Here is a 24,074-nt window from a genome sequence, read left to right as displayed (position 1 = left end):
CTTCATAAAATATATATACTGTTGCTTGCTTATGTCATAAAATATATATACTGCTTGATTTTAGAAAAAAACCTCAGAGTTTGTTAGACTAAAGTCCAGCAAAACAAAATTAAGTGCAACTTTTCCTCCAAAAGGCACTTTAAATACAGAGTAGGCCCCGTGTTAAAGCACCATTTATATATCATCTCCAAGAGGCAATTAGCAATTACATTTGCAACAGGCTTGGCTTTGGGAATACATTTGAAAACAAACAAACTTAATTAATTACTTTTCTACACAATTTGGGGTTTAGAATATATCTTGTTTGATCCCTCCTTCAGTTCTTTGGCCCTGATCTGTGGAGGATGAAGTGGGGCGCCAGAAGCTCAAGGAGGGGTCCTCGGTTTACCTGTGAAGTTTCAGGGAGTGATACTAATGGAGATGAACAAGATCCCCTTACCTCTGCAAAGTTCTTTTAATATCCTAGAAGGGAAAAGAGGAAACTCAGAATGGAATTCACTGGATAGGTATGGATGCATCTAACAATTCTGGTTTCTCTCCATTATTTTCCAATCTTAATGTCAGGGGTTCAGAGACAGAGGCACAGGTGAGGGGGGAGACGGAGAGCGATGGGGAAGAATCCCAGGACAGTGAGGAAGAGGATGACAATGACTTGAGGTCTTCCATGAGTCTCTCAAGTGAATCGGAGGATTCCCAGAAGGGGGCGCCCCTAGTCAGGCCAAGGGGGGTCACAGGGGGAACCTGCCAGGAGCAGGGAAGCAGCAGGGAAACCCCCAGTGGGAGTGGGAGATCGGGATCGGCTTCCCAGCAGGAACGAAGTGAAGAGAGAGGAGTTCCCAGTGTGACACACGGAGCGGAGCAGGATGGAGACGGGGGAAGGAGATCAGGGCAGGACGTCCTGCCAGAAGAGGAGGAGAGTAGTACAGGGAGTAGTGTAAGTGTCAAGAGGAAGGTCAGGGGTAGCGAACGCGCGCCAAGTTCAAATGTGGAGGCGCGCGGAAATGGAGAGAGCCCGGAGGAGGAGCCTGGCCCCAAAGCACGAAGGAGGGGGGAACAGGCATCTGAGGGATCCGCTTCAGGAGAGAGCAGGAGGGAAGGAACCCAGGGGGGCAGAAAGACCCTGCGGAAAAGGAAAGACAGGAAGAGGTGGACTAGCACAAGCCTCTTAAGCTGGTATAGGGGCGGGACCGATTCAGAGGGGACTTCAAATGTCTAGCCTAAGAGACGCGGGGCTGCGCGCCCCGGTTGTGGAACCGATAATGAACTGCAATAAACATCCTTGTATATAAGAAGAGCCTGGCGTTGGTCTTTTGTGAGCTGAGACCTGAGGCAGCCCTGACAGTAAGTCCCCTCCCCAAGATACGCAAAAAATTTTTTTGCAAAGCTCACGAAGTTTGGCAGCCATGAGTATGGAGCAGCAGATAGCTGAGCTACGCAATGCAGTCTTCCAGCTTTCCACTGAGGTAGTGGTCTCCCAGAAGAGGGGGGAAGAGGCGGAAAAGCGGTGCCAAGATCTGCAAGCCAGGTGGGATCATGCATGCCAGGTGGGGTTCCCTGGGTCCAAAGCTGCTGGAGTAGCACTGGGCAGAAGAGGAGGCAACTTGGTTGCCCACTTCGATGGGAACCTGAAGCAGTACCCCAGTTTTAAAGCAGACGTAGAATATGCGTTGCATTTGCTTCGCGATGACTTTAAAGATGAGGAGGAGAAGGTGGGTTTCATTGTGTCCCACTTGCATGGGGAAGCGAGGGCTTGGCTGCGCAATCTGTGGCGCGAGGATTGCCCTGCTCAAAGGAACTCTGATGAATTTATCAAATGCATGGACGCTTGCTTTCAGTCTAGCGTGGATGTAGATGTGGCACGCCAGCAGATCCATGGTTTAAGGCAAGGCAAGGCTTCAGTACGTCAGTACCATGCTCGCTTTTTCGCCTTGCTGAATGTGCTGCGATGGGAGAAAGATTCTCTGGCAGTCAGAGACTTGTTTTGGGAGGGACTATCTGGCCCTGTGAAAGACGAGCTGGCACGGGGGGACAGACCTAAAACCCTGGCAGACGTGGTGCAGCGGGCGCTTGCCATTGGAGTACGCCATGAAGAACGCCCTTGGCGCAATGAGGGGGGTAGCCAGCTTCACGCACCGTCTAGAGTGCCTCCTTTCTTTCCCAGAGATCCAGGACGTATGCGTCCCTCACCTCAGCTGCAGGCAGGGGAAGAACCGATGGAACTGGGGAGTGCAAAGGCTCAGTCAGCAGCGGGAGCCCCAGCGTCCGGAGCAGTCAAAACAAAGCCTCCTAGAGGGAACAGGAAGTGTTACATCTGTGACAGTGGGACGCACATGGCCAAAGAGTGTCCCCAGAGGCTCTGGCAGCACACTGCAGCCTTAGCAACAGTAACTGCAGCAGCACAACATGATGAGCAATTTCAGGGAAACGGCACTGCCTGGCTGGAAGCAGAAATGCTGGGGCACAGCCAGGCAAGTCAGTAAAGCAGTCCCCAGCGCTTTTGCAGCCTACAGACCCCCTGCCACCTAAGCCAGTGGTGCAGCTCACTGCAACTCTCCAACTACCTAATGGACGCGCCCTAGAAGTCCCCATTACAATTGACAGTGGGAGCAACGCAGACTTCGTGGGGGTGCACTTCGTCAAGCAGCATCGCATAGAGCTCCTACCAGCCACGCTGCCTTTGAACGTCGTCACGGTGGATGGCAGGAAGTTGCTGGGTGGGCAGGTGGTGCAACAGACGCCACCCATGGTGATGCAGATTGGCAATCACCGAGAAATCATCAGTTTCAACGTCACCCGCCTGTCAGACACGCCTATAGTGTTAGGCATGAGTTGGCTGGATAGGCACAGCCCAACCATGGTGTGGTACCAGCGGCAGCTCACCTTCGGCTCGTCCTACTGCGCGCAGCTTTGCATCCAGACCGGTCAAGAGGAGGAGGGCCCAGAGGAAGGGCAGCAGCTGAGACTCAGCATGGCGCAAGCTGTACCCCTCAAGTACAAGGGGTTTTTGGAGGTCTTCTGCGAGAAGGAGGCTGACCAGTTGCCACCCCACCGGCCCTACGACTGCGCAATTGACCTCGTGCCAGGGACAACGCTACCGACTGCGAAGCTGTATTCCATGTCCGAGGACGAGCTGCAGGAGCTCAAGGAGTTCATAGCTCACAACCTGCAGCGGGGATTCATCCGAGAATCGAAGGCTGTAGGGGGCAGTCCTGTGTTTTTCGTGAAGAAGAAAGACACGCCCCAAAAAAGATTGATCGTGGACTATAGGTTCATAAACTCGAAAACGAAGCCTGCAGCCTTCCCCATGCCCAAGATTGACGACCTGCTCGGTACGGTGCGGAAAGGGAGGATCTTCACCAAGTTGGATCTCCGCGGCGCATACAATCTCATACGCGTGCGAGAGGGTGATGAGTGGAAGACGGCCATGTTCACGCCGTTGGGCACCTACGAATACAGAGTTATGCCGTTTGGTCTCCAAAATGGCTCCCACTTTTTCCAAGCTTTTATGCATCACGTGCTAGCGGGACTCCTCTACAAGAAGTGCGTATGTTTCCTCGACGACATTCTTATCTTCTCGGAATCGCCGGAGGCTCACGAGAGCGACGTTAAGGAAGTCCTGCAGAGGCTACGGGAGCACAGGCTCTACGCCAAACTGGAGAAGTGCCAATTCGACGTGACGGAGGTGGATTTTCTGGGCTATAGGCTGTCCGACAGGGGACTAGCCATGGACAGCGCCAAGGTCCGCGCGGTGTTGGACTGGAAGAGCCCGCGAACGCGGAAGGAGGTTCAGAGGTTCGTCGGTTTCGCCAACTTTTACCGCAAGTTCATCGGGTTTCGCCAGGGAGACGGCAGCTATCACGGACACTCTCAGCTCCAAGAAGAAGAAGTTCACCTGGACGGACCAGGCGGAGCAGTCCTTCAGGAGACTTAAGAGTCTCTTTGCGTCCGAAGAACAGCTGTTACACGTGAATCCCGGCAGGCCCATGAGGGTGGAAACTGACGCATCTGACAGAGCGGTGGGGGCCGTCCTCTTGCAGGAAGACCCGCAGGGGTACTGGAGGCCCTGTGCTTTCTACTCCCGGAAGCTCAGCAAGTCGGAACAGAACTACACCATCTGGGACAGGGAGTTGCTGGCCATCCACGCAGCTTTCAAGGCATGGAGGCACTTTCTCATCGGAGCCAAGCACACCGTGCAGGTCTGCACAGACCACAAGAACCTAGAGTACTGGCGCACGGCGAAGCTACAGAGCCAGAGGCACATACGCTGGGCGGAGTTCTTTGCGGATTTCGATTTCAGGATAGAGTACATCCCAGGCGACAACAATGTCATAGCAGATGCGCTCTCCAGGAAACCGCAGTATCTCGAGGAAGCGGCACCGGCGGCAGCCAAGCACATTTTTGCACCACAGGCGTGGGCGTGCGCTTCAGCTGCCGTGGACCTGGAGGCGGTGCGGCGCGCGTTGCAGGCGGATCCATTCGCACAGTCCAAAATGGAAGAGGTGCGGAGAGGCACGGCGAAGGACGACGAGTTCCAGATACACGACGGCCTGCTGACCCGTAAGGGTGCTCTCTACGTTCCGGGAGACGATCTCCGCGCGAAGGTTCTGCAGCAGTTGCACGACGCACCCAGCGCTGGCCACTTCGGCAAGGAAAAGAGGACGGAATTAGTGGCCAGAGACTTTTGGTGGCCCCAGATGCGAGGGGAGGTCGTGGAGTATGTCGCCAGGTGTGACACATGCCAAAGGTCCAAGCCAGTGCACCAGAAGCCAGCGGGACTGCTGGAACCGCTGGAGACGCCACTGCAACCGTGGGAGAGGGTGGCGCTGGACTTTGTCACTGATCTGCCCAGTTCGCGAGGCAAGACGGCGGTGCTTGTGGTTGTAGACCTGTTCACCAAGATGGCGCATTTCATTCCTTGCGCGAAGGTGGCGACAGCGGAGCAGACCGCCAAACTGTTCATCGACCACGTGTTCAAGGTGCATGGCTTGCCACGGTCCATTCTGTCCGACAGGGGGCGCCAGTTTGTGTCCAGCTTCTGGCAGAAGCTCCTAGGGATTCTGCACGTCAAAACCAACCTGTCGTCGGCGAGACATCCGCAGACCAACGGCCAAGCGGAGAGGGTCAACGCGATCATGCAGCAGTACCTGAGATGTTACGCCAATCAGCGACCCGCGGCTTGGGTGGATTACCTGTCGATGGCTGAGTTTGCCTACAACAACACGAAGCACGCGTCGACGGGGGTGACGTCGTTCTTCGCTAACAATGGACGGCATCCCAGAACCTTCCCGGGGCTCGTAACGACGGGGGAGGGGGCGCCACAGGAAGCCGACCATTTCGCAGCAGAATTGCAAGAGGTCCACGACGAGCTACGGAGACATTTGGAGCTAGCCAAACAGGCCTATAAGGTGCAGGCAGACAAACACAGGAGGGAGGGGGAAGACATCCAGGTGGGAGACTGGGTATGGTTAGCGGCCCAAGCAATGCCGGCCAAGTCGTTAGGCTAAAAAGAAGCTAGGACACAGGCAACTAGGGCCGTACCAAGTTGAGGCCAGGATCAATCCTGTAGCGTTTCGACTGGCCCTCCCCGAAGGTTCCAGAATGCACCCGGTCTTTCATAGGTCGGTGCTCACCCCTTACAGGGCCCCACACAGATTTCAGGAGTCAGGGACGGCACCAGAACTGAGCAGAGAGTCGCCCAAGAGGGGGAGGTCACCTAGGGACGAACCAATCAACGAGGTCACAGAGATTCTGGACTCGAGATGGGGGGAAGAGGGAGTAGAATATTTTCTCGCCAGGGAGGGCGCCCCGGCCAGCGCCAACAGTTGGGTGCCGGACTACGCTTTAGACGAACCCCTCCTCAAGGACGAGTTCCATGCCCTTTTCCCACACAGGCCCATGCCAGCACAGTTTTTCAACGATTGGCTTTTTACGCCCACACTTTCCGCCAGCACCTTCCGAGGGTTCTCCTCCACAGAGGAGACGACGCCAGAGTCGAGCCCTCCTAGGGGATCGTGTTTGGGGGTGGACACCGACCCTTCTTACTGGTGGGACGACCAGCCAGAAGAGGACTGGCGCACGAGGTGGCGGATGGGTCCTTGGCAAGCAGACCCCACCCAGGCAACAGGGGGAGGGGAGGACGTGAACATGTTGGGAGAGGACCATGGGTTCGAGCACACAAACAATGAACTGGAAGCAGAGGAGATTGACGTCGACGACCTGTGTCCGGCAGCGACCTCCGCAATGACGGAGCCACCGGAACCTGCGCCCGAGCAGCGGGAGGGGGGAAGGGGGGGCTTCAAGGGGGGATGGATGTCAGGGGTTCAGAGACAGAGGCACAGGTGAGGGGGGAGACGGAGAGCGATGGGGAAGAATCCCAGGACAGTGAGGAAGAGGATGACAATGACTTGAGGTCTTCCATGAGTCTCTCAAGTGAATCGGAGGATTCCCAGAAGGGGGCGCCCCTAGTCAGGCCAAGGGGGGGTCACAGGGGGAACCTGCCAGGAGCAGGGAAGCAGCAGGGAAACCCCGAGTAGGAGTGGGAGATCGGGACCGGCTTCCCAGCAGGAACGAAGTGAAGAGAGAGGAGTTCCCAGTGTGACACACGGAGCGGAGCAGGATGGAGACGGGGGAAGGAGATCAGGGCAGGACGTCCTGCCGGAAGAGGAGGAGAGTAGTACAGGGAGTAGTGTAAGTGTCAAGAGGAAGGTCAGGGGTAGCGAACACGCGCCAAGTTCAAATGTGGAGGCGCGTGGAAATGGAGAGAGCCCGGAGGAGGAGCCTGGCCCCAAAGCACGAAGGAGGGGGGAACAGGCATCTGAGGGATCCGCTTCAGGAGAGAGCAGGAGGGAAGGAACCCAGGGGGGCAGAAAGACCCTGCGGAAAAGGAAAGACAGGAAGAGGTGGACTAGCACAAGCCTCTTAAGCTGGTATAGGGGCGGGACCGATTCAGAGGGGACTTCAAATGTCTAGCCTAAGAGACGCGGGGCTGCGCGCCCCGGTTGTGGAACCGATAATGAACTGCAATAAACATCCTTGTATATAAGAAGAGCCTGGCGTTGGTCTTTTGTGAGCTGAGACCTGAGGCAGCCCTGACACTTAAGTTCAGTTCTTTTTTATTTTAAATGTTCCTAGGTATCCCTAGTATCTTGGCCAGTGGGGAATTTGTGGATAACTGTTCCAACTGAAAGAGTTGCTTTTTCTGAGATATCCTGAACTTTAACAAAGTTAGCTAAGCAGCTTCACACTACTTAGCTAAATCAGGTACTGCCAATCCTCTCTTCTGTGGGACAGTTTGCATATTAACATTATCAACTCTGGGACACTTACATTGCCAAATAAAATTATCTATACTGTTCTGTCAGCTTTTCAATTCCCTCAAGTCAACTGAGAGAGTAAGAGTAAGAAACAAAACCAAAAAACTTGGCAGTATTGTCATTCTTATTGCACTGATCTTTGCTTTTCATAGAATTGTACTGTTGGAAGGTATTCCAAGGATAATCTAACCAAGATGATTTTAACAGATGCAGCCCTTGGCTAGTGCTTCCCCCCAACACTGCCATCCCATGAGGGGGCCAGGGGTGTGGTGACAAGACCCCTGGCACCAGGCAGGGTGGGATCCCTGCAAGGGGGCGCCTGGCTCGCACCCCCTCAAAATCATGTGCCTGAGGGGAAGAAAGCTTTGGTAGGGACTGGGAAAGCACTGCCCTGTGCCTGGAAAGAGTGCAGCAAAAGGTAATTGTGGTTAAACCATTAGAGAGGAACTTTGGGCTGTTCCTGCCACAGTCTCACCTGCAGGAGTTCACTCGCTGGCTGCTGACTCTTCTCCTCCATTTCCCAGATGCTCCTTTCAAGAGAGGAGAGTTCCTCTGAGAGTCTAGCCAGGTGCTCCTCCCTTCTTATTGTGATCTCCTTCTCCATCTCTTCTATCTCATTCAGCAGACGCTTTTCTTGTTCTTCCAGAAACAGGTGCAGTTGTTTGAACTTCTGCACGGTCTTTTGCCTCTCAGTTTCTGTTGATTTCTGCAAGAAGCAGGAAGAAGGAGGAAAAGAAGAGGCCAGAGTCTTTAGAAAGACATTCATTAACAATGTTATGGTAAATCACTCAGGAATGGGGCTACATCATGACTTGGGACTCAACTACACTGGACTAATAAGGTTATATATGCATTACAAACATGTTACACCAGGGGGCCCCTATAGAGTTGTGATCTGTCATAATGAGAAATTGCACTGAGACCTAATTTGTAAAATAGTGTTTTTTATAGTGTTTTCCATATCAATATAGATCCAGCCTTGGTCCTTCAAGTATACTTGGATCTCTTAGTAGTAATTGTGACACTTACAAGCAGGCTGTTGCTTTCTTCTCCTACTTCTGCTTCATAAGCAAGAATTTTCTCTCTCTCTCTCTTCAAATCCTCCAGGCGATCACAGATGAGTGTCTAAAGAGAAAACCAAATATCAGATTGGATTAGGACTGGGAGTGAGGACCTTCAGTATTCTACATATATTTTTATTGTGTGGTCCCCTACTATTAGATTTTTATCTGATTATTGCTCTGAGAGCTTCAAGGGTTTTTTTCTGTTTGTTTGTTTTTTGCTGTACGTTTAAAATTCAAGGCTCATTTGAGAACTTTCATTCTATTACTCCTATTAACCAGCATGATTATTATTATTATTACTACTACTACATTACACCGGAGCCCTTTGGCACAAGTGCAGAAAAATATCCCCCTGATCATTGTTCTGGGAGCTTCTAGGATTTTTTTTTTGCTGTACGTTTAAAATTCAAGAGTTGCTTGAGAACTTTCATTCTATTACTCTTATTACATAACATTATTATTACTACATTACACAGGAACCCTTTGGCACAAGTGCAGAAAAAATGGTGCTTCAAAAAACAAAATCACATTTTAAAAAGTTGACTTTGAAGCAGAACAAAATGTTTGTTTTTGAAAAGCACAGAGACTAGGCCCAATTTTTGATTACATTAAGGTGCAGATTAGCAATTTATTATGTTTGCTTCATAGCCACATTGACAGCATATTCTGCACACAGACACACAGAAAGATATGAAAGTGTTGTGTTAGTGTAGCACCCTGCTTGTGGTTAACGCTTAGCTGGAATGAAATATTCAATGCAGCAATAGAGAAATTAAAATAATAATTTATTTGTCAGACAAATAAATGATAGGCACAGTGGTATATGGTTACCAAAGCTCTGCCCACTCCAGCCCTGATGGTCAGCACTTATATTTCCTCAGCCCAGCCCCCTTGCTCCTCCTTTGGCTGCCTCTGTCCAATCAGCCTGGTTGAAATTCCTATTGGCTGTTTGCTAGAACCAATCATAAAAGATACACCCATTTCCTATTACCTTTTATGGGAGACAAAGAGCTATATTTCCTTCTATCCATAAATGGCAGACAAGTAGCCATATATCTTACATTTGCCTCGACAAGGCACCTTAATTACCAGATCACCTTTTGCCCTTGTTGCCCCTCCATTCCAAAATAGATGGCTAAAACAGATGGCTCATGGTCTTACATTTTGTCTTAAACAGAGATCTTGGGTTCACATTCTCACACACCATCAATGAAATAAGAATCTAACATAAGAATCTAACATTTCTTACTTTCTAAATCCTTTGCATAATTACATTTAAGCCAACAAATCTCATACATTAACATAGATAGCTTTTTAGAAGAAAAGGCCTTTGCAAAGTAAAACTCTTCAGTTTACACCCCCCTTTCCCGGCCAGCTGCTTTTCCCATTAGCTCTTGCCCTTTAACCTTAGGAAAATGTGGCTAGTCTCTAACGGGAGGCACATGGTATTATTTTCTGTTAAACAATAAAGCCTACTATTTACTAACTCTTAATTAGTGTTTTTGCAGCTTGATTTTATTCTGTAATATGTAGGGTCAGTGTAACCTTTGCTCCCAGCCTATAATTCCCTTTTACAACTTTGAGAATTTTGGCTCCTGCTATAAATCGGGGGGGGGGGGGGCTTGTCCAGGAGGATAAACATCTGCCAAAGTCCTTAGCCAGCTGGTTTTCTGCCTGGCATGAAACATTTGCAAATCTTTAAGCTCATTTTAAAATACAGGCCTTGATCAGATGCCTCATTAGCAAGTGTCAAAATGACTTCCTACCTTGTATTCCTGGGCAACCTCATCCTTGAGAACCACAGTGTGTGATTTATGTTCTGGGGATCGCTCACAAACGAAACACACCAATTCTTCATCTTCTTTGCAGAACAAGTGGAGTTTTTCCTTGTGTCTCTTACACAGATCATTTTCCCCTTTATTTGGTGCCGTGATTTTTATTTTTTCCACTATATTTCCCAACTGCCAATTGGGGCGGAAACTCCCTCTCTGCATCCGGGCTTTGCAGACAGGACACTCCAAGTCCCCCACCTGCATTGGTTCCCATGTGTCACAATACTTTACAATGCAGTCCCGGCAGAAGTTGTGACCACAGTCCACAGTCACAGGGTCTGTCAAATATTCCTTGCAGATGGGGCATGTGGCTTCTTCTCTGATATCCGTGGATGAGGATGAGCCCATGATAGAGGAAGAGTTTGTGGCTTTGTTGAGATGAGAGGCAGGGAAATGCCTGTAAGGTAGAAACTATTCAGTATTGAGCATTTCCACACCCTTCCAGTAAAACTAACTCTGCATTTCACTTTCTTATGAAACGTATCTTCCATAATAGGTCCTCACACATTAAGGTGCTCACACATAGTAGGCACACACTCACCACAGAAAACCAATCCTTCGGCCTTCAAAAAATTAGGAAATACTCCCATAAAAACTAGAACTTGTATTTGAGTGTATAAAATTGAGACAATTCACAAAGCAAGAGTGAGGCCATCTTTATTTTTTTTTTTATAAAATTTTTATTGGGTTTTCACATTTTATATAGACAAAAACAAAAACACAAAAAACAAATAAACACATAAACAAAGAAAAAAAAGAAAACAACAACAAACATATATACTTTCCCGAAGATATTATTTCCTAACCCTGGTCATTGACTTCCCCCTACCCCCTCCCTTGCATTCCCATTTCCAAATTTATGTCAGCAAATTGGTATTTCCCTGTCCTAATATTAGTCCTTTTATAAAAGCAAACAAAATTAATTTTTTCTAAGTTGGACCTCAATTCCCTTCCATCGATTTCCCATTTTGTCTTGAATAATAATCTTTTTAACCAAATCGCATAATCATGAGTGTTGTTAGAACTTAATTTTTCCCTCCCTCCCATCCCCGGTTTGCGTCCCTTCCCAAAGCATGTCCAAAATAACAGTTCTTAGCCCGGGTTCCTCACGTCCGAGGCCCTCCAGTCTCTTTCAGTCCCTCTCCGCCGGTCTTGTTGGTAACCCTTTATACCAGTCGTCACATCTCGAAAGAGTTCTTTCACCATCAATCCAAAGTCTCTTCCCATATTTGCAAACAGCTGCTGAAGAGTTTCCACAAGGCATGAATCTTGAAGGTAATCAAAGTCAGAGTCTATGTGGAGGCCCCAATTATATTTCTTTATTTTAAATTCCTTAATTTCATAGACTCCCAGGGCCTCCACTTTCGTCTTCTGCATCTTTCGTGGATTTATAGTAGATTTACTCCAATAATCTCCTTGTTTGTATTCCACAGGCGTCAGCTTCTGCTCAATATTTTCCCACATCACTTCTTCTCTTTCTTGTTTTGTCTTCTCCTCTGCTTTTATTATCATTTCTGGTTCAGCTGTGGATTCTTTCTCATTGAGGTCCTCTTTACATTCAGCAGGACTACTTGTTTCAGAAGTCAAGGTCATCAATTGTTCACTCATAGCCGTAGTCTGCTCTTGTAAGATTCCAACCAAATAAAACATCCTTTCGATTTCTCCCAGTATTTTTCCATCCACAGCCATTGTAATTCCACAGAATTCCCTCTAGAGGGAATCTGGTTACTTAGTATTCTTTTCCCCAACAGTCCTCTGTCTTGTTATTGTTTCTTTATTTCCAACAATTTTAGATCAATTGTAACTCTTTTTAATCCAGAGGTAACTTAGGTAACAATTTTCCACTATTAACAGTCCGTTTGACAGCTTTGACAGCTGTCAAACTCTGCACTTCTTAAACCAGCTCCAAAGCAGGACGCTCCCGGGCCCGGGAGGGGGGGTTGTTTACAACAGAACATAAAACATCCAACACTCCTCTCTCCTGCTCAAAATTTCCAAATCTTGGAAGTTACTGTCTTTTTTTAAAACTCACCCTTTACAGGGTAGGCACTCCAGCTTAGTTCTTTTTTCGTTGCTCTAGATCGTCTGCAAGGTAGGGGGTGCGGACTTCCTTTTAGCACATCCCCCGATCGTCTCAAATTCAGTGGATAAATTTCTTAAAAGCCAAGTCCAAATTACTCACGGGTTGTTTTTTCAGCCGAATTTCAAGGAAGGAAGTCAGCGCTCTCCGGTCATGGCTCGCGGCTTCGCTCAGCAGAGGTAGCGATGGACTCTCAGTGCCGCGCCACCCCCCGTATCCCCTCCGCAGCCTTTAAAAAGGCTCTTCGCGAATCAGGGGGGGCGTTTAAGGCACCCGCCGAGTCTTCAGTCCGCAGGCATTCCGCGCCTGCGGTTTTAAGGGTCCCCGTGTCGCCGGCACGGCAAAGACCCGTCCCCTGCTGAGCCGATTCCCTCCGGAGCTCGGAGGGAATCCGCCATTCCCAGATCGCGCCATCTTTAGCCTCCAGCTGAACTGTGGGACCCCTCCATGTAGGTAGAAGGAACTTCTTGGTAAAATCATTCTTCCATAACTCAGTACATAATACCTTTATACTTTCAAATCACTGTATTTGAAAAGGGGCCAGTCTATGTCAATAAACTCTGACACCAAGGTATTCACCATTTCCAAAGTACGCTCTGGCAAGCCCCGGAAAAACAATTAGCATGTATTGTTCAGATTTCTGAGTGACAGATTTATAAACATGCTGGAGAAAAAGAATATTCTGAGCATGGTCTGATTTACAAGTGCAACCCTTTTCTGTGTTGTTTGTACAGGCAACTCCCCGTCCACGTCACTCCCCATGTTGGCAGAGTGCATGCAAGTCCGTCCCCATTCTGGGCCAAAAACAGTGTGTGCACGTTCACACGCCAATCAAACACACACAAAATGCTTGGTGCTGTACCTGTATGATGACTTTCGGTGGTCCTTGGTTAAGGGCTGTACAATTTCTAAAATCTAAACTTTCTAAAAAGTTTTGTTTTGGGGCCCCTCACTGCCTTGCAGGGCGGGGGCGGGAGGGGGAGGACTCTGTTGCAACAGACATCAAATATTTTCTTTGCTTTCCTCCACTGGTTCCTCCCTCCACTCATTCTTCTCTTACTGATAATGGACTTAAGGGATTCTGGGTCCCTTGACAGAGAGCTGGGCATTAAAAGTCAACCCCAAATTTTTGTATAACAGTCCCACTGCCTGAAACTGTAAAACTCAAATGAAAAATCAGTTTGCACATTCATTCATCATTGACCTACAAGATCACCTTACCCCATATGTGCCCACTTGACTGCTTCGATTGGAGGAATTGGCACTTTTACTAGTGCCACATAATACCTGCCCTACATCTGTCATAACTCAATCATGTAGTGTAGTGGCACGAAAACCTTGGAGCTACCTTCCTATTGATCCCAAGCAGGCACCTTCAGAGTCTTCTTTTCAGTGCCTTATTTAGTCAAGACAACCCAGATGATTGGAAAGTTTCTATGGCTTTTCATTTGTTTTAGTCTAGCCTACTGCAGTTTTAACTTTTTGAATTATAGTTTTTAAATTATAGTTTTAATTTTTAAGGGATAATTTAATTGTTTTTATCTTTTTCATAAACTGCTTTGAGGTTCTTCTACAATCAGGCAGTATTTTGTTAAATAAATGAAACATCTGTAGCCAAAGCCATTACAAAGTAAAATATATAAAAAATGATGAAACACGTTGAGCAGTTAAAATAACTATTAAAACAAGGCAGTCTGTCAAATGAAAACGTGCTCCACTGAAGAATTGAACTTATCATCCCCACAAACCTTCCTCCTTAAAATTGCCAAGTTAAAGCAAAACAGGTCACCTTTTCAGAAATGTTTGCCTGATTCATGTATTCACTATCCAGCAGAAAGAATAATGGAGCTCCATAAAATATGGAGAGGTCCCTCAGTCATTGAGTGGGACATAATCTCACGTTCATGTGCAGGTCCGCTTTCCTGGCGCTGCATCAAGAGTGGCCCAGGAATGGCACCAAGGTGACAGACAAGGAGAAAAGCCATTGCAGGGCTCCAACCCCTCCTTTGGGTGCCCAGCCAAGACATCCATTGACTCCCAAGGGAGCTCCTCTCCCAGAGCTAACAGCATTCCCATAGGTGCTTGACTTTCAGCTGAAGGTAGGGGAAGGCAAGGAACGGTTAGAAGGCTCTTCTGTATTCATTGGGAATTGAATGAAAATAGACCTGCTTTAGCCAAGGGCAGCCTGGGAACATGCAGTGGGGTTTGGTTGTCAGATACTCACCCCTAGACTAGTTTATCTTGTGGGCAGGGAGATGATGTGGTCAATCAAGGAGAAGTTCTGGGGTTCGCTTTCCTTCTTCTTCCCAGCTGTTCCTGCTCCTGTCTCCTTCCCCTTTCTTTAGGGAGGGGCAAAGGGTGTGCACTTTGTACTGCTGTAATGACAACCAGCAACTGTTCTTTTCTTCTGCTGGGAGAGAACAGAACAACCATTTGCTCACCACCTCATCTCACCCCAAACATGAACGGCTCTTTTTCAAAAAGAATAAGAAAAAACAGGCCTTTGGCATATATTTATATTTGTATAAGACAAAGCCATTCCCGCCCCCCCCCCACCAAACAGGTCTTTTTATCAGCTGTCATAAATGTGGCATTGCTTGGTTAATAAGTGATAGCTTTGAACTTTGTCTGAATGGTCCACCACACCCATTTTGTTCAGGATGCAGAAAAAGAATTCTTTTTTTACTTCCTGCTTTGGACCCCTGACTCTTCCCCTCCTCCTATCCATAGTGCCATCAGGGAAGCACTTTAGGGCAGACCTGACCCCAGGGACCCACTTGGGGGTCACACCCACCTCTGCTTGCTGTTTACAGCTGAATCGGGGAAAAGATCTATTGGTTTTTCTGAGGATTGACATTTGTTCCTAATTCAGTGGATTTTTCCATGGAAAACAGAGGGGCAAACAAAAAACTGCTTTGACCCATGCCTAGAAAGCACGGGAGGAAATGCTTTCTAGGCATGGAACCTATTTTCTCCTATATATTGTTCTGGATCAAGATTTCTCCCCAGAGAAATTGCAAGCTTCTTTCCTATCTTTGGGTAGTCTTACACACACACACACACACACACACACACACACACACACACACACACCCCTTTGTGATATGGCCAGGCAGCAGCAAGAGATTAGATACAACCACAACTATATCCCAACTATATGTCCATAAAAGCATAGATATTAGTGAAAATAACATACAAAAATGCATTACCTGAAGGCAAGTTGCTCTGAATTTATGAATTCTTGTACACATTACTTGGCTGGGAAAGTGCACTAGGAAAATTCAGAGAAGTACGAATGTGAATGGGTGGCTCTGATTCAGCTTGCTTATTGAACTATAAAGTGCACATTGGTTGTGATTCCTCCAGTGCAAGGGGTTGGACTAGATGACATCTGGGGTCCCTTCCAACACTACAATTCCTTGATTCTTTGGAAATAGGGAGGTGTGGACTCAATAGAAGATTTTGACCATGGCAACAGTGATCCTAAAGTTTCTTTATTGTCCTGAAAATACACCTGCATTTTTATATCTAAGCATTTTGAAACTAGCTGTGCAGAGACTTGAGTCCAGCACTTTATAGCACATCAAGGACAGATTTTAAATATAATTGTTTTAATTGGTAAACAATGAAAATAAGATTGTTTTACGTTATTGCTTCCCACCCTATGTTTTTAGCTGTTCTTATTCTTGTCCATAAGTCAGGGGAAAAGGCGGGATATAAATTAATAATAATAATATAGAAAAACAAATATATAATTTTGCTGTGTTTATAGTATATTTGCCTGCAAGATGGAGTGGAGTCCCCACCAAAAAATGTCCTTTCTATAGCAACCCTAAGCTCTGCACAGGCACAGATGTGACTGCAAGGAAATCACAAAGAGGAACTGAATACATTTTTTATTTTATTTTGGAGAGTGTTTCCTATGTAATTTGAGATCCTGCTAATGCTTGATTTTAATCATGGTAATGCAAACATAATTTAAATTTTGTTAATTCATTTGTATTAATAGCTTATTTGTATTTTAAATTTAAACTCAGGTTACAGACGCTTCAGGTTGCGTTTTTTCAGGTTATGGACCCGCCGAAACCCGGAAGTACCAGAATGGCTTACTTCTGGGTTTGGGGGGTAGTGCATGCGCAGAAGCGCCGCTGCGGGTTGTGAACGTGCATCAATAGAATTTCTCCCAATCCCTAGTTTTTGGGCTTTAACTTCTTAACCGTCATCCAATTCTGTGTGCAAAAAAGTACCAAAAGCAGACTTTTAATTGTGCAGTTCACATATATAGCTCTGCTTATAAGTCCTTCTAAGACATTGTGCCAAATAGTCACACATACAATATCTCTCAATTCCAGCCTGTTACCCCTTACCATTTCAGAGAAGGTTCTCTTTGGCACCATGGAAGAGAAAGAATTAAATTTACCCACCTACCACCCAATAGTCCCCAGGCTTCTCCTCAGCTGCTAATTGCTTAATTAAACAACAAGCATGTAAGCGGTAACCATACAATTAGCCTAATTTGGACCAGATAATGACTTCAATGGGTGAATCTGTAGAGAACTTCCCAAGAAGAATCCACAGATCTTCTGTCAAGATCCAGAGTGATTTCCTACCTTGCACTTCCCTTCCCAGAAGCCTCCTCCAGAGGAATCACCTTGCCCACTTGGAGACTCAACTTCTTGGTTATTTTTACAAAGTTAGCAATAATAATAATAATAATAATAATAATAATAATAATAATAATAATAATAATAATAATTTTATTATTTATATGCCGCTCACTGACTGGGTTTCCTCAGCCACTCTAGGCAGCTCCCGACAAAGTATTAAAAGCACAACAAAACATCAACCATAAAAAACTCCCCTGAACATGGCCATCTTCAGATGTTTTATAAAAGTCAAATAGCTTAGCGGTATCTTGAGCAGCCTCAATTGATTTGCATTGCTTTCCATGCCTGTATACTGTGGTAGCATGTTGTCCTTTGCGGGTGATGTGTAAATTCTTTTATGAATGAATAAGAGAATGCAAATCACTGTCATTGTCAGGGAGCAGTCTTTGCTTCAAGAAAGAAGCGCTTAGCAGAGACCGCTCTCCCTTCCTGGCCTGGACATAGGAATCCCCTGCTCTGCTCTGGGATCTCATCTGGCGGGGAGCTGACTTCAGGCACCAGGACCACTGGCAGACCAACTCTGTGTTTCAAAGATGTCTGCAAACATGACACGAAGGCTGACAACATCAACCCGGCATTTTGGAATCCCTTGCAGGTGATTGCAGTGCCTAGAGACAGACAGGTCATGTATTCACAGAGCGGCCAGAGGAGGAATGACTGCGAGGAGGAGCACAGAGAGATGAAATGCCCTGGTTCATCTGCAGCAGAACAACTAGACGCCTTAATCTGCCCCAGCTGACACAAAACATGTCTCTCCTGCATTAGTCTCTAGAGCCAAAGCAGGCACTGCAATCTTCCCACAAGCTTGACCTCACCCAGAGACGCACTCCTCCATTGCCTCCCAAGGAAGATGGATGCCAGCTTTTAATATATTAAAACAGTGGGTAGAATGGCGTGAAACAAGGCTGCATATTGGCTCCCACACTCTTCAGCTTGTACAAAATGATATGGTGCCACATCTAGCACTGGTGCAATCCCCTGCCCCATCAATTAGCAAAAGGAAAATATATTGTCTGCTATATGCCAATGATGTGGTCTCCTATCACTCTCCTGATTAGGTCTTAAAAATCTGCTTACAGCGTTTAGCATGTATTGCAAGTGGGAAGACCTTGTCGTGAATTATCCCAAGATCAAAATTATGGTCTTTGGGAAGCGTAGTCCCAGATTCAAATGGAAAATGGATCAGCAGAATCTGGAGCAAACACGCTCCTTCAGATATCTGGGAGTTCAGTTCACTGAGATGCTATCATGGAAGGGGCACATTGAGGCTACGAAACTCAAAGCGCAGAAAGCTTGTGGGGCATTAATGGAATTCTATTTTACGGTGTGTGGCCAGTTACTAGAACCTGTGCTGAAAATCTTTGCTAGCAAAGTGGTTTCCCAGATGCTCCATGGAATAGCGATATGGGCCATGGACTTAAAGGCTAACAAAGCCTTAGAAATAGTGCAGAACAAATTCCTCAGGAAAGTGATCTCGCTCCCCAACGGGACCCCAGCCGCTCTTCTTTGTGCTGAAGTTGACGTGACAACAATACAGGCTAGAATTGATTCCCTGTGCCTAAATTATGTGAAAAGACTTCAATCTCTTTCGGAGGAGAGATTCCCCACTATGTCTTACACAGAACGGGAACAGACCAAATGCTGGAAGGCTGGCATCCATCGCCTCTTGTCCCAATATCAATTACAATTACAGAGAGCCAGTGTGGTGTAGTGGTTAAGAGCGGTAGACTCGTAATCTGGTGAACCGGGTTCGCGTCTCCGCTCCTCCACATGCAGCTGCTGGGTGACCTTGAGCTAGTCACACTTCTCTGAAGTCTCTCAGCCCCACTCACCTCACAGAGTGTTTGTTGTGGGGGAGGAAGGGAAAGGAGAATGTTAGCCGCTTGGAGACTCCTTCGGGTAGTGATAAAGCGGGATATCAAATCCAAACTCTTCTTCTACAAGATCTTCAGGTGACCACAAAGGTGGATAAGAGGCAGTTAAGAGAGTTGTCTCTTTGGGTTCCATGCAGAAAGGGATCTAACCATGATTGCTTTTACCAAGAGCTCACCATAGTTCCCACTTATCAAAACGGAGCATGCCTGAGCCAGATACCTGACAAAGCTCCCACTTGCCGTACTAAGAATCGCTTTTACAGAACTACGATTCCAATCAATGCCCTCGGTGGTGTTGGATGGACGGTACAGCAAAGTACATTATGAAGAGAGACTCTTTCTGTGTGGACAACCCTGCGTAAAGGACCTGTGCCATTATTTATTGCAGTGCCCGTTATATATAGACCCAAGAGACCAATTTATAAAGCCCCTGTTTACGAATGGAACACATTTGAATAGGGTGGAAAGGGTGAAATGGCTGCTGAGCCACACCGATGACTTTGTTACTTATAAAGTAGCACTCTCTGAGCTGGCAGCTAAGAAAGGAATGCTGTGATCACCAATAGTCAGCATGGATTTCTGAAAAATATGTCATGTCAGACTAACCTGATCTCGTTTTTTGACAGAATTACAAGCCTGGTAGATGAAGGGAACGCAGTGGATGTAGCCTACCTTGATTTCAGCAAGGCATTTGACAAAGTGCCCCATGATATTCTTGTAAAGAAGCTGGTAAAATGCGGTCTTGACTATGCTACCACTCAGTGGATTTGTAACTGGCTGACTGACCGAACCCAAAGGGTGCTCATCAATGGTTCCTCTTCATCTTGGAGAAGAGTGACTAGTGGGGTGCCACAGGGTTCTGTCTTGGGCCCGGTCTTATTCAACATCTTTATCAATGACTTGGATGATGGACTCAAGGGCATCCTGATCAAATTTGCAGATGACACCAAACTGGGAGGGGTGGCTAACACCCCAGAGGACAGAATCACACTTCAAAACGACCTTGACAGATTAGAGAACTGGGCCAAAACAAACAAGATGAATTTTAACAGGGAGAAATGTAAAGTATTGCACTTGGGCAAAAAAAATGAGAGGCACAAATACAAGATGGGTGACACCTGGCTTGAGAGCAGTACATGTGAAAGGGATCTAGGAGTCTTGGTTGACCACAAACTTGACATGAGCCAACAGTGTGACGCGGCAGCTAAAAAAGCCAATGCAATTCTGGGCTGCATCAATAGGAGTATAGCATCTAGATCAAGGGAAGTAATAGTGCCACTGTATTCTGCTCTGGTCAAACCTCACCTGGAGTACTGTGTTCAGTTCTGGGCACCACAGTTCAAGAAGGACACTGACAAACTGGAACGTGTCCAGAGGAGGGCAACCAAAATGGTCAAAGGCCTGGAAACGATGCCTTATGAGGAACGGCTAAGGGAGCTGGGCATGTTTAGCCTGGAGAAGAGGAGGTTAAGGGGTGATATGATAGCCATGTTCAAATATATAAAAGGATGTCACATAGAGGAGGGAGAAAGGTTGTTTTCTGCTGCTCCAGAGAAGCGGACACGGAGCAATGGATCCAAACTACAAGAAAGAAGATTCCACCTAAACATTAGGAAGAACTTCCTGACAGTAAGAGCTGTTCGACAGTGGAATTTGCTGCCAAGGAGTGTGGTGAAGTCTCCTTCTTTGGAGGTCTTTAAGCAGAGGCTTGACAACCATATGTCAGGAGTGCTCTGATGGTGTTTCCTGCTTGGCAGGGGGTTGGACTCGATGGCCCTTGTGGTCTCTTCCAACTCTATGATTCTAAGATCAGGATGAAGGAACTAGAGAAAATAGCGGTCAACTGCAAAGGGGATTTGGATATTTAATTTGGCACATCTTACCTGAGAACCTTAATACAACAAATAATTTTAGTAGCAGTGACCGTGGTTTTATTGTATGTCTGTGCCCGGTGATTTTTATGGGGGTTTGTTGTTGCTGTTTTGTTCTCCTTCTGAATGATGCCAAGGCTAAAAATTGGGTAGAATGGGTTTTTCTTTTTCTTTTTCTGCTATGATGCTCTACAGCCTCGGCCCACATTCACCCAAAGTTGGAGTTCTCCACAATCATTACACTGCAAAACAGAATGCAAGCACTCCCAGGATTTATACATAATACTTTTATTGTTTTATTTGTGATTATTTCTGCACATGATGCTATCTGGGAAGTCATATGCAATCCCAGTTTCAATACTATTTGTACCCACAAAGGTTTGCAGTCTTCATATTAACTGCTTCATTTCTGATCAGTCCGTGTCCTGTTACTTTCTGCTGAAATCCTGTAACTTTTCATACCAGAAATGTTCTGCTGTGGGTTTTTCTTTTGGTCCCCTTTTACTCCATTACAGCCCAAACGTGCCCCTCCAAATGGCAATAATGGAGTAGTGCTCAGGAAGTGTTGCAGAACAGCTATGAAAGTATAGCTGCATAGATGGTCCAGCATGAATCCATGACTACTCATGGAGTAATCCATGCACTATTATTGCATCAATGGCATCTTGCAACAGACACCTGCAAAAGCCCTCCAGTCTGAAGGGGTCCCTCAACAGCCTGCCAGGGATGTTTTGGAGCTTTTCTTTAATAGTTTCATAATTTTTTTGGCTTTAATATAGGTAAAAAAAAAAAAGGTAAAGGACCCTGGACGGTTAAGTCCACTCAAAGGCGACTATGGGCTTGTGGCACTCATCTCGCTTTCAGGCTGAGGGAGCCAGTGTTTGTCCACAGACAGCTTTCCAGGTCATGTGGCCAGTATGACTAAACCGCTTCTGGCGCAACATTACACCGTGATGGAAACAAGAGCAAACAAAAATGCTGTTTACCTTCCCACCACAGCAGTACCTTTTTATCTTCTTGTACTGGCGTGCTTTTGAAGTCCTGGGTTGGCAGGAGCTGGGAGAGAGCAATGGGAGCTTACTCCTTCGCAGGGAAACCCTCGACCTTCCGATCGGCAAGCCCAAAAGGCTCAGTGGTTTAGACCACAGCGCCACCTGTGTCTCTGGATATCATATACCTCCCAAATAACCATGTACTCTGGTGACAGATAACTCTGTGGGACTCTGTGGAATAGTTCCACAGATGGTCCATGGGACAGGTGTCTGTGTGGGACTCAGTGGGGCAGCCATCACGGAGTTTGCTGATGGTGTGGCAAATCTAGATACTGTGAAGTATCATCATTAGTATTCATTTTATTTCTATTCCACTTTATAATCTTCATATTATATTCTTTCCCCGTTTACCTGTGAAGTTTCAGGGTGTGATATTAATGGAGATGAGCAGGATCCCCTTACCTCTGCAAAGTTCTTTTAACATCCTAGAAGGGAAAAGAGGAAACTCAGAATGGAATTCACTGCCTACCACAGGCCCTGTAATGAAGACCCATCAGCCCCTGCAATGGATGCCCTCTGGGGTGAATCTGCCTAGCATATGCCAAAGTTTTGGATAGGTATGGATGCATCTAACAGTTCTGGTTTCTCTCCATTATTTTCCAATCTTAAGTTCTGTTCTTTTTAATTTTAAATGTTCTGATGAAAATTCATGAGGTCTCCTCTGTCCTTCCTAGGTATCCCTAGTATCTTGACCAGTGGGGAATTTATGAATAACTCTTCCAACTTAAAGAGTTCCCTTTCCTGAGATATATTTAACAAAGTTAGCCAAGCAGCTTCACGCTACTTAGTTAAATCAGGTACTGCCAATCCTCTCTTCTGTGGGACAGTTTGCATAGTAACATTATCCACTCTGGGAAACTTACTTTGCCAAATAAAATTATCCATACTTTTCAATTCCCTCAAGTCAACCAAGAGAGGAAGAGTAAGAAACAAAACCAAAAACCTTGGCAGTTTTGTCATGCTTATTGCACTGATCTTTGCTTCTCATAGAATCATAGAATTGTAGTGTTGGAAGGGATTCCAAGGATCATCTAAGCAAGATGCTTTTAACTTACCCCACCTTTCCATATCAGGTTTCTGATGCACCCCTTGGCTAGTGCTTCCGACCAACACTGCCATTCCGTGGGGGGCCAGGGGTGTGGTGGCAAGACCCCTGGCACCAGGCGGGGTGGGATCCCTGCAAGGGGGCGCCTGGCTCGCACCCCCTCAAAATCATGTGTCTGGCGCATTCTACTCATTATTTTCATTGCCATGATCCTACACTTTGTCGAAGGGAAACTCTCCACCAGAGTAGAAATCATATATTGAACAGATGGAAAGCTCTTTAATATGAGTAGGCTGAAAGCAAAGAGCAAGGTTACTGTAACTTCCGTCCTAGAGCTTCAGTATGCTGATGACAACGTAGTGTGTGCATGCTCAGAGGATGACCTCCAAACCATCCTAAATATCATCACAGAAGCTTACAAAAAGCTTGGCCTATCGCTCAACAAAAACCCAAAGTGCTGCACCAACACATACAAAATAACCCCTCTGCAGCACCATAAATCCAACTCAGTGGTGTAACGTTGGAAAATGTCAATCACTTCTCCTACCTGGGCAGTTATCTTTCCACAAGGGTCAACATTGATGCCAAAATCCAGAATCGTCAGAGCTCTGCAAGTACAGCTTTCTCCCGATTGAAGTGCAGAGTGTTTGAGGACCAGGAAATTCATAGGGAAACCAAAATGCTTGTTTACAAAGCTATTGTCCTACCAACCTTGCTGTATGCTTGTGAAACATGGATCACTTATAAACGCAATCTCCAGCTCCTTGAAAGATTCCATCAACGGTGTCTCCGAAATTTTTTTGCACATCACTTGGAAAGACAGGCGAACTAATACAGTGTAATGGAAGAAGCAAAGGTAACCAGTGTTGAAGCAATGATTCTTCAACATCAACTTTGTTGGAATGGTCATGTTCTGCAGATGCCTGATTATCGTCTTCCGAAGCAACTATTCTATTCCAAACTTTAAAATGGAAAGCATAATGCTGGTGGTCAACAAAAGAGGTTTAAAGACTGTTTCAAGGCAAATTTTTAAAAATGTAGTATAAACACTGACAATTGGGAAGCACTTGCCTATGAGCGCTCCAATTGGAGAACAGCCTTTACCAAAGGTGTCATGGGCTTTGAAGACACTCAAACTCAGGACGCAAAGAAGAAATGTGCTAAGAGGCAGGCATGTTTGGCAAATCCACACAGTGATCAACTCCCGCCTGGAAACCAATGTTCCCAGTGTGGAAGGAGGTGTGGATCCAGAATTGGCCTCCACAGTCACTTACGG

At 46.6% G+C, this 24,074-nt stretch overlaps 2 protein-coding genes across 2 annotated transcripts in view; both read right to left on the bottom strand.

Moving 5' to 3' along the window:
* Window positions 1-14,707, bottom strand: part of LOC309526193 (uncharacterized protein) — a 65,777-nt gene extending 51,070 nt beyond the window's left edge. The window contains exons 1-3 of the mRNA XM_082212108.1: window positions 14,514-14,707; window positions 10,144-10,606; window positions 8,343-8,438 (exon numbers count right to left, since the gene is read on the bottom strand). Of these exons, the coding sequence (XP_082068234.1) occupies window positions 8,343-8,438; window positions 10,144-10,557 (510 nt within the window). The 5' untranslated portion in view covers window positions 10,558-10,606; window positions 14,514-14,707. The remainder of the gene's footprint in view (window positions 1-8,342; window positions 8,439-10,143; window positions 10,607-14,513) is intronic.
* The window catches only part of LOC309525172 (butyrophilin subfamily 1 member A1-like), a 31,540-nt gene extending 9,046 nt beyond the window's left edge, over window positions 1-22,494 (bottom strand). Inside the window, exon 1 of the mRNA XM_082210648.1 lies at window positions 22,156-22,494. The gene's annotated coding sequence lies outside the window, so the exon portion shown is untranslated. The remainder of the gene's footprint in view (window positions 1-22,155) is intronic.
* Between the last annotated feature and the right edge of the window lie 1,580 nt (window positions 22,495-24,074).

Source organism: Podarcis vaucheri (genome assembly GCF_965113315.1).
Source record: "Podarcis vaucheri genome assembly, chromosome: 2".
Lineage (NCBI taxonomy): Eukaryota > Metazoa > Chordata > Lepidosauria > Squamata > Lacertidae > Podarcis > Podarcis vaucheri.
This window is presented reverse-complemented; position numbering and strand designations above follow the sequence as displayed.